The following is an 11,448-nucleotide window of genomic DNA, read 5'->3' as shown; positions in this document are numbered from 1 at the left end:
GAGAATCTATGGGGTATTGTCAAGAGGAAGATGAGAAACACCTGACCCAAAAATACAGATACGCTGAAGGCCACTATCAAAGCAACCTGGGCTTCAATAACACCTCAGCAGTGCCACAGACTGAACACCTCCATGCCACACCGCATTGATACAGTAATTCATGGTAAAGGAGCCCCAACCAAGTATTGAGTGTATAAATGAATATACTTTTCAGAAGTTGGACATTTCTGTATTGTAAATCCTTTTTTTGATTGATCTTAGGGAATATTCTAATAATTTGAGATACTGGATTTCTGATTTTCATGAGCTATAAGCCATAATCATCAAAATTAAAACAAAAAAGGCTTTAAATATTTCACTTTACATATAATGAATATAGAATATATGAAAGTTTACCTTTTTTAATTAAATTATGAAAAAAGGAACTTTTTCATGGTATTCTAATCTTTTGAGATGCACTAGTATATAATTCAAAAAGGTAAACTTTCATATATTCTATATTCATTACATGTAAAGTGAAATATTTAAAGCCTTTTTTGTTTTAATTTTGAGGATTATGGCTTATAGTTCATGAAAATCAGAAATCCAGTATCTCAAATTATTAGAATATTCCCTAAGATCAATCAAAAAAAGGATTTACAATACAGAAATGTCCAACTTCTGAAAAGTATATTCATTTATACACTCAATACTTGGTTGGGGCTCCTTTACCATGAATTACTGTATCAGTGCGGTGTGGCATGGAGGTGATCAGTCTGTGGCACTGCTGAGGTGTTATTGAAGCCCAGGTTGCTTTGATAGTGGCCTTCAGCGTATCTGCATTTTTGGGTCAGGTGTTTCTCATCTTCCTCTTGACAATACCCCATAGATTCTCTATGGGGTTCAGGTCAGGCAAGTTGTCTGGCCAATCAAACACAGTAATATCATGGTCAGCAAACCATTTGGTAGTAGTTTTGGCACTGTGGGTAGGTGCAAAGTCCTGCTAGAAAAAGAAATCAGCATCTCCAAAAAGCTCGTCAGCAGATGGAAGCATGAAGTGCTCTAAAATCTCCTGGTAGATGGCTGTGTTGACTTTGGACTTGATAAAATACAGTGGACCAACACCAGCAGATGACATGGCACCCCAAATCATCACAGACTGTGGGAACTTCACACTGGGCTTCAAACACCTTGGATTCTGTGCCTCTCCACTCTTCCTCCAGACTCTAGAACCGTGATTTCCAAATTAAATGCAAAATGTACTTTCATCTGAAAAGAGGACTTTGGACCACTGAGCAACAGTCCATTTCTTTCTCTCCTTAGCCCAGATAAGACACTTCTGACATTCTCTGGCTCAGGAGTAGCTTGATATTAGGAATGCGAAAGTTGTATCCCCTTTCTTGAAGATGTCTGTTCGTGATGGGTCTTGATACACTGACACCAGCCTCCGTCCACTCCTTATGAAGCTCTCCCAAGTTCTTGAATCAACTTTTCTTGACAGTCCTCTCAAGACTGCGGCCATCCCTGTTGCTTGTGCACATTTTCCAGCCACCCTTTGCAGCAATGACCTTTTGTGGCTTACCCTCCTTGTGGAGGGCATCAGTGATCATCTTCTGGACAACAGTCAAGTCAGCAGTCTTCCCCATGATTGTGATTGTGTGTACTGAACTAGACCAAGAGATACACTGTGTTCATACTGTTTTACTCAAACTCAAAATGAAATATTCTAATATTCTGAGATGGGTTTTTTATGTTTTTGTACTGTATGCCATACTGATTAAAATTAAAATCGAAAAATGCTTGAAACATTTTAGTTTATGTGTAATGAGTCTATAATATATAACATTTTCACTTTCTTAAATAACTGATGGAAAATATTGAATTTTTTCACAATATTCTAATTTTTTGAGATGCACTAGTATATACACTATATTGCCAAAAGTATTTGCTCACCCATCCAAATTATCGGAATCAGGTGTTCCAATCACTTCCATGGCCACAGGTGTATAAAATCAAGCACCTAGGCATGCAGACTGTTTTTACAGTTTGGAGCTGGCCCCTTCCTCTTCCAACATGACTGTGCACCAGTGCACAAAGCAAGGTCCATAAAGACATGGATGACAGAGTCTGGTGTGGATGAACTTGACTGGTCTGCACAGAGTCCTGACCTCAACCCGATAGAACACCTTTGGGATGAATTAGAGCGGAGACTGAGAGCCAGGCCTTCTCGTCCAACATCAGTGTGTGACCTCACAAATGCGCTTCTGGAAGAATGGTCAAAAATTCCCATAAACACACTCCTAAACCTTGTGGACAGCCTTCCCAGAAGAGTTGAAGCTGTTCTAGCTGCAAAGGGTGGACCGACGTCATATTGAACCCTATGGATTAGGAATGGGATGTCACTTAAGCTCATATGTGAGTCAAGGCAGGTGAGCAAATACTTTTGGCAATATAGTGTAGATATAAATTCGGCATTAATGATGCATTCCCAGATGTACAAGCTACCCATGTAATGTGCACTAATGGCACCCTCATACCATCACAGATGCTTGCTTTGAACTGTAAACTGATAACAAGCCAGATGGTCCCTCTCCTTTTTAACCTGAAGGAAGTGGTGCCCATGATTTCTAAAAAGAATTTCTACTTTTGATTTGTCAGACCTCGGGACAATTTTCTTCTTCACCTCAGTCCATCGTAAAAGAGCTCGGGCGCAGAGAAGGTGGCGGTGTTTCTGGATATTGTTTATATCTGGTTTTAACTTGCATTTGTGGATGCAGTAATGAACTGTTTTCACAGACGATGGTTTTCTGAAGTGTTCCTGAGCCCATACAGTGATTTCCACTACAGACATGTGTCTGCTTTTAATGCAGTGTCACCTGAGGGCCTGATGATCACAGGCATCCGAAGTCAGTTTTCAGCCTTGTCTCTTGCATACAGAGATTTCTCCAGATTCTCTGAATCTTTTAATGATATTATGTACCATAGATGATGTGATCCCCAAATTCTTTGCAATTTTACAGTGAGGAATGTTATTCTTAAATTGTTGCACTGTTTGCCTACGCAATCTTTCACAGAGCGGTGAACCCCTCCCCATCTTTACTTCTGAGAGACTCCACCTCTCTGGGATGCTCTTTTTATACCCAATCATGTTACTGACCTGTTGCTAATTAACCAAATTAGGTTTATTTTTAGCATTACACAATTTGTTCAGTCTTTTGTTGCCCCTGTCTTAACTTTTCTTAGACATCCAAAAAGTAGAGGTGATGCAACACAGTGGTAAACATGACCCTGTCCCAACTTTTTTGAAATGTGTTGCTGACATCAAATTCAAAATGAACATATATTTTCCAAAAAACAATAAAAATTCTCAGTTTCAACATTTGATATGTTGTCTTTATACTACTTTCAATGAAATATAGGGTTTCCATGATTTGCAAATCTTCACATTCTGTTTTTATTTATGTTTTACACAGTGTCCCAACTTTTTTTTTGAATTGGAGTTGTACTAATCTTCACAAGGAGTGCCAATAATTGTGGAGGACATGATTTATTACCAATATTTCCAATGTTCTGTAACAGACTGTGAATAGTTATGGAAAGAATTATAAGTCTAATCCTTTGAAAATAATGGGCAATATGTGCCTGCTTTCCCAAAGACCACTCTATATTTAGTTAGTGTCCCAGCATATAGTAGACAGTCTGGATAGTGGGGTTTGGGAGTATAAACTAATCTACAATCCCTACACAACCTTTCAGGATGTTAAAACTATTAATATTTACAATAACACATTTGGGCATAATGGTCTATAGTAATGGAAGACTGTTGAATACTGTACACTAGGTAGGGCTGGAGCTTTCTTAACTAATTTTGCCTTACTTTTTAAGATCATAATTAATAACACATGCTAGTTTCTGCAATGATCAAAATGCTCTTATGCTCTGAGGCTTACACAATATCATTGAGCTCCAGAACAGTGTCTGGAGGAGGGTTGATCAGCACGTAGGACAGTGTGTTCTGATGATCATTCATTTCATCTGTAAGGGAGAAAACAAAAGAAGACACTGTTAATGTGTAAAAATCCTCAATACACCACTTAATGACCACTATAAAATAAGCATTTACTCTACTACTCATATTAGTCAAGCTTAAAGTATGTGACAAACTAAAAGCTGGATAGTATGTGATTTGCTTCTGAAAATAAAACAGAAAAAAAATCTATTCTTGTCTAGGTCCTGGATTAAAAACAGAATTTTGTCCTGAAAATGCATCCTGTAAACCATCCATGTCAAGCATCACTATGGTGTGTGTGTGTGTGTGTGTGTGTGTGTGTGTGTGTGTAAGGCTAATTCTGAGAGTTGTAATTATTTCTGGTTTGGTCGAGTGGGTTTCAGGGCCAGCGCTTTGTGTTTTACCTGTGTGTGAGTAACTGAGCAGTGTGATGCTGGGGAGATAGAAAGGGAATTCAAGCTCAGGGACAAAGTGCCTCTGCTTGTCCAAACCCACCTGTTTGAGCCACTTATACAGCCAGGCCAGGTGAAAGAGAGAAAAGGGCTGACCGTTATTGAGCAGCCACGGCTATGTTTATGTACCACCATGCAGCTGCAAGCGCTTCTCATGCGCCCACACATGCACACGCCATCTGCGGCCAATCATCGAGCCATCCATACACCTGGCCTTTGCTTCATTGCCATTCTGAGACCCCACCTCACGCACGTCGCCAGCTTGCCATGCCAACACGCAGGACTGACACACAGATAAAGGCATGCTCAGAGCATCTGACACACCCACCAAGGCAAGGCTCAACCAATCAGAGTGAAGCAAAATACATTGGTAGTGTGGGACTCAATAGAAGGGGGGGGGGGAGAAGAAACAAACCCTGAAATATTTACAGGGGGAAAAATGCTGTGTAACTCTGCATCTTCCCTAGTAGTTTCTCTGAAATATCTTAAAAGTGTGACTAAAATCTTAGGTGTCACCTTCCCAACACAGGGGGAATGCTTTCTACTCCACTCTGTCCAAAAACATCGTGGAATCAAAGTCCTTCATCATATCATCATCATCATCATCAATCATCAGTCATCATCATCATCATCATCATCATCATCAGGTGCCTATAACTAGGAATGTACCTTGTGTACCCTCTGTCATGTATGTACCCTCTTCAGGTCGAACCATACAGAGAAGAGGAAAATCAGGGCCAAAAACTTTTCAGACTTAGACAGGGATCATCTTTATCATTATTCTGAGACATGATGCATTCTTTTCAATGAAGACAATTCTGGTTTTGGAATCTTTTTGTGTGAAACATTTATACAGTGAATTCTTTATGACAAACAGAAGATACTTAAAGAACAGACATACAGTATCATACAGGAACAAACTCTTGCTTTTGCATCTGATAAAAGGCTGAGATGCTGCTGTTAAACTACTATAAAAGATTATATAAATGTGTCTTCTTTTTCTTAAAATGCACTGCAAAAACTAGCCATCCTAATATAAGGAAAAACATAATAAATTTGAGAACATTTAGACTATAATCAAGTGAAATAATCTGCCAGTGCAGTAAGATAATTACACTTGGTAAGACATCTTAGAATAATTTGGTTGCAATCTACAACCCCGATTCCAAAAAAGTTGGGACAAAATACAAATTGTAAATAAAAACAGAATGCAATAATTTACAAATCTCAAAAACTGATATTGTATTCACAATAGAACATAGACAACATATCAAATGTCGAAAGTGAGACATTTTGAAATTTCATGCCAAATATTGGCTCATTTGAAATTTCATGACAGCAACACGTCTCAAAAAAGTTGGGACGGGGCAATAAGAGGCTGGAAAAGTTAAAGGTACAAAAAAGGAACAGCTGGAGGACCAAACTGCAACTCATTAGGTCAACTGGCAATAGGTCATTAACATGACTGGGTATAAAAAGAGCATCTTGGAGTGGCAGCAGCTCTCAGAAGTAAAGATGGGAAGAGGATCACCAATCCCCCTAATTCTGCGCCGACAAATAGTGGAGCAATATCAGAAAGGAGTTCGACAGTGTAAAATTGTAAAGAGTTTGAACATATCGTCATCATCTACAGTGCATAATATCATCAAAAGACTCAGAGAATCTGGAAGAATCTCTGTGCGTAAGGGTCAAGGTCGGAAAACCATACTGGGTGCCTGTGATCTTCGGGCCCTTAGACGGCACTGCATCATATACAGGCATGCTTCTGTATTGGAAATCACAAAATGGGCTCAGGAATATTTCCAGAGAACATCATCTGTGAACACAATTCACTGTGCCATCCGCCGTTGCCAGCTAAAACTCTATAGTTCAAAGAAGAAGCCGTATCTAAACATGATCCAGAAGCGCAGACGTCTTCTCTGGGCCAAGGCTCATTTAAAATGGACTGTGGCAAAGTGGAAAACTGTTCTGTGGTCAGACGAATCAAAATTTGAAGTTCTTTATGGAAATCAGGGACGCCGTGTCATTCGGACTAAAGAGGAGAAGGACGACCCAAGTTGTTATCAGCGCTCAGTTCAGAAGCCTGCATCTCTGATGGTATGGGGTTGCATTAGTGCGTGTGGCATGGGCAGCTTACACATCTGGAAAGACACCATCAATGCTGAAAGGTATATCCAGGTTCTAGAGCAACATATGCTCCCATCCAGATGACATCTCTTTCAGGGAAGACCTTGCATTTTCCAACATGACAATGCCAAACCACATACTGCATCAATTACAGCATCATGGCTGCATAGAAGAAGGGTCTGGGTACTGAACTGGCCAGCCTGCAGTCCAGATCTTTCACCCATAGAAAACATTTGGCGCATCATAAAACGGAAGATACGACAAAAAAGACCTAAGACAGTTGAGCAACTAGAATCCTACATTAGACAAGAATGGGTTAACAATTCCTATCCCTAAACTTGAGCAACTTGTCTCCTCAGTCCCCAGACGTTTACAGACTGTTGTAAAGAGAAAAGGGGATGTCTCACAGTGGTAAACATGGCCTTGTCCCAACTTTTTTGAGATGTGTTGTTGTCATGAAATTTAAAATCACCTATTTTTTCTCTTTAAATGATACATTTTCTCAGTTTAAACATTTGATATGTCATCTATGTTCTATTCTGAATAAAATATGGAATTTTGAAACTTCCACATCATTGCATTCCGTTTTTATTTACAATTTGTACTTTGCCCCAACTTTTTTTGGAATCGGGGTTGTAGAACTAGGTTTAATAATCTCAAAATTGGTGTCTTGTTTTCTTCTAATAAGAAATGCTAGATTGTTTCAACTATTTTCAAGATATTTTCACTTGCTAAGATATAATTTTTTGCAGTGTGGGATCTTTTTTTTAAAGGGTTTGCTTTTGTATGCTGCCTGTATGCTTACTTAAAGGAAAACTCCACCCTGAACCACAGTAAATACGTTTCTCTTGAAATATATGTTTAGTGATTCTTTGGCTAATTTGTTGGTCAGTGCTGTAATCTCCTTATTCTTGTAACACGCTGGAGTTGTATGTCAAACTGTCCTCACAGAAGGACATTGCAAGCACAGTTGCAATGCAATCATCTCAAACATACGGTATGTAATTGATAATGGTCAGGTTTTGCTGTTCACTCCTACAAACAAATGAGTACGAGTGTATTTTCTTTCTCACTATTTTCCTGCAATGCTCAATCCACATTTTCATGAGAAATTCAACGAGACAGCAAACATTAGACTCAAAGTTCCAGAAACCAATGCAGCTATACAATGCAGCAGTTGTGCTGAGTTATAGCAGAGACTTGACTCCACTCCACTAATTAGTGATCTACAAGATATGAGGGAAAGTGTTCAGCGGAGGAGGTGAGACAGCTGGTCACACTAAATTAATAAAGCGCTGCTGCATCATTCTCCTTAGGTAAAATTCCCACTGACACCACTATCAGCAGGTTGTCAAATGGCATTGGGGATAATGTAGGAAACCATCAACCAAAATGAAAACAGGCCATTTTGATGAAAGACCTCAAAATATATTTATAAAAATCTTGGAGGCTGTTAGAGAGCACATGCTAATGACAAAGTTTCATGTGCAAGTCGTTCAGGGTGGATTTTTTCTTTAAAGGAAACTTCACTCAAGAGGCATTACACCATTTTCAATATTGTGCGATCAGATGTAAGAAAACAGAACTGCACGCTTCAGCTTTTTGGAGATATTAAAATCCTGATGACTAATCATGTTTTCATCCAACGAGATCAGATTGAAAAGACCTTTGAGGTCCTATATTGAAACAAGGTGCTTCTGCCTCAGTACCTTTTACCCCACAACAAGTCATGAAATACAACCCATACAACCCATAGAATAAACAAAATAATTGAACTAATCTAGTGGAATGGGGTATCTAACACATACAAGGACATTTTTAGATGTTACCTTGCAAATATCCGAGATTTACTCGGTTCATCACATCACTTGCAGTTAAATTAGCTACATCCTCTAAGAAAAAGGGGGAAAAAAGCAAAGCAGAAAGAGAAGAAGAATGCAGGGGTCAAGCTAACAATAAACAGAAATAATCATGCACACAAGAAACAAGAATGTTAAACCAATAGTGAGTGTGTCTATCTATCTATCTATCTATCTATCTATCTATCTACACACACACCCCAATCAGCTATAACATTATGACCACTGAAAGGTGAAGTAAATAACATTGGTTATTTCATTACAATGGCACCTTTCAAGGGGTAGGATATATTACACAGCAATAGAACAGTCAGTTCTTGAAGTTGATGTGTTGGAAGCAGGAAAAATGGGCAAATATAAGGATCTGAGTGACTCTGACAAAGGCCAAATTGTGATTGCTAGATAACTGGTCTGAGCATCTCCAAAATGGCACATCTTGTGGGGTGTTCCAGTATGCATTGGTTAGTACCTACACCTTTCTGTTTTAGCCAGCATTAACTTTTTCAGCAGTTTGTGCTACAGTAACTCTTCTGTGGGATTGGACCATATGGGCTAGCCTTCATGCCCCGTGTGAATCAATGAGCCTTCGACACTCACGACCCTGTCGCCAGGTCACAGGTTGTCCTTCCTTGAACCACTTTTGGTAGGTACCAAAAGTGTACACCAGGAACAGCGTACAAGATGTACCATTTTGGAGACGCTCAGACCCAGTCATCTAGCCATCACAGTTTGGCCCTTGTCAAAGTCCCTCAGATCCTTACGCTTGCCCATTTTTCCTGCTTTCAACACATCAACTTCAAGAACTGACTGTTCTCTTCCTGCCTAATATATCCCACCCCTTGACAGGTCCCATTGTAATGAGATAATCAATGTGATTTACTTCACCTGTCAGTGGTCATAATGTTATGGTTGATCGGTGTGTGTATCTTTGTGGATTGGTCAAATTTCCAAACAATATTAAACTCTCAGTATATCAGTATATACTGCAGGAGCAGTACTATACTATCAGTTTCAATAGCTGTTATTATTATTATTATTATTATTATTATTATTATTATGTGAAACAAATACATGAAGCTGAAGAGGGGAAAATAAAGGAGAGAAAATGAAAGTTAAGCTGATGCAGGAACAACATCCACATGATGAACGGTCAAGGAAAGGGCACAGAGAACATGACAAGTGATATAATAATGTATAGTCTCTACAAACATGTTTAGTTTACTGTCATGCATACTGTGATGATTATTATTATTATTATTATTATTATTATTATTATTATTTTACTATTCTTGTAAGGAATAAAGCATGATGCAGTGTTCCGTTATGGGAAAATAATCCATGACAAGCCTGGCATACATCATGAAGTGTTTTACTCCTTATACCACAGCTCTTTGGCAACTATTACAATATACAATTTATTTAAAAAATGTCATACTTTTTGCTAGTTCCTGTTATCACTTATATTATAAAAGTTGTTCTGTCACCAAACAACAACAAAAACAACAAAACATGCAGTTAGTCATGCTACTGAGAAATTGGAATGGACAAAATGTTCTATCCTGAAGACTGTTCTGACACTGGAGACTCCTTCCATAAATTTCAAATATGTAAATAAATGTCTCCTTACAGAAAGCTTCACCATATCAACAATTACATGTTTTATTAATTAAATAACATTTAAAAAACCTCTTTCAATTATAAGCCTTAGACTGTGTAGATTATCCGCCATAAAAAGGAATGAGTCATTACTATAGAAACGGTAACGTATTAGAACGAGGGAATTTATATAAAACTGCAATTTAAATTACAGTCAGCACTACTGTTACAGAAAATTAATTAAATGATTCAAGAATTGAACAGCGCTGTGGTATAAAACTCCACATTACGTCCCTGAGATAGGTTAGAAGTGCTATAATGGTATGAATGGAGTACAATGAAATGAGATGATGTGTGGAATATCATATACATTACACTGTTGACAATACATCCTCATATTCACTCAGCAGACACAATAAAGCTGCTCCTGCTCTGAGATTGCAGCTAATATGTTGCCATATGTTTTACACTTAGATGTGTTATGTAAACCACATCACATACGTTTTGGCATCACTGTTGTACTCAAATTGATGACCTCTTTGATGACTGACCTCATTTATAGTGCAGCTGCTACCTGGAGAAGATGTTGACTATGTAGAAACAGATTATGCACATAAGCTGCAGATACTGTATGTACATATGGTCCCTGGACCAAATGTTAGTTGTGTGTATCATTTCCTTGCTATTTCTTGGTTACACAAGAATAACAGCCAGGTAATCATGTCAAGTAAGGCCCTGTGAAAACTAAGCTCCTCTAGGAAGGTTATGAAATACAAAGGCCTGGTTCATTTGGACTTTAAGTACAACAGTGGGGTCCAAAATATGAGAACGTGTCAATGATTATTACAACTGTCTTTTAAAAAACATCACATACAATTTAATAATAAAAATGGTCACTGATTATATACAGGTCATTCCTTGTACAAGACACTCTTTAAGCCCATTATGGTATACTATATATATATATATATATATATATATATATATATATATATATATATATATATATATAATAAGTTCAACTTATATAGCGCCTTTCAAGAAACCCAAGGACACTTTACAATTATAGACAAAGAAAAAAATAATAACAATAAAACATAATAAATAAATGAAAAAATAATAAAAAATAAAAGTAAAAAGTCCACCAAGTAGGGGTCAAGCTGTAATTCCAGTGGTGTAGCAGCCACAGTCCCACCAAAAGGCGCATGAAAACGAGTCCCACATCTCCAGCACAGCCGCCATGATGCCGTCAGCCACATCGCTCGAACACCACGCCATGGATCAACAAAGCAAGCACAGAAGCTCCGCCATGCAGAGTGCTGGTGTGTCCCAAACCGCCTGCACAGCCACTGCGATGCCACCGAGCAACATCGCTCGGAACATCACGCCAAGCATTAAAGCGCAGAGCGCTGGACAACCACGAATG

General features: G+C 38.5%; 1 protein-coding gene across 1 annotated transcript in view; it reads right to left on the bottom strand.

Moving 5' to 3' along the window:
- kcnt1b (potassium sodium-activated channel subfamily T member 1b) overlaps positions 1-11,448 on the bottom strand; it is a 186,964-nt gene that overhangs the window by 7,655 nt on the left and 167,861 nt on the right. The window contains exon 28 of the mRNA XM_060907052.1: positions 3,930-4,014. Coding sequence (XP_060763035.1) covers positions 3,930-4,014 — 85 coding nt within the window. The remainder of the gene's footprint in view (positions 1-3,929; positions 4,015-11,448) is intronic.

Source organism: Neoarius graeffei, chromosome 24 (genome assembly GCF_027579695.1).
Source record: "Neoarius graeffei isolate fNeoGra1 chromosome 24, fNeoGra1.pri, whole genome shotgun sequence".
Lineage (NCBI taxonomy): Eukaryota > Metazoa > Chordata > Actinopteri > Siluriformes > Ariidae > Neoarius > Neoarius graeffei.
This window is presented reverse-complemented; position numbering and strand designations above follow the sequence as displayed.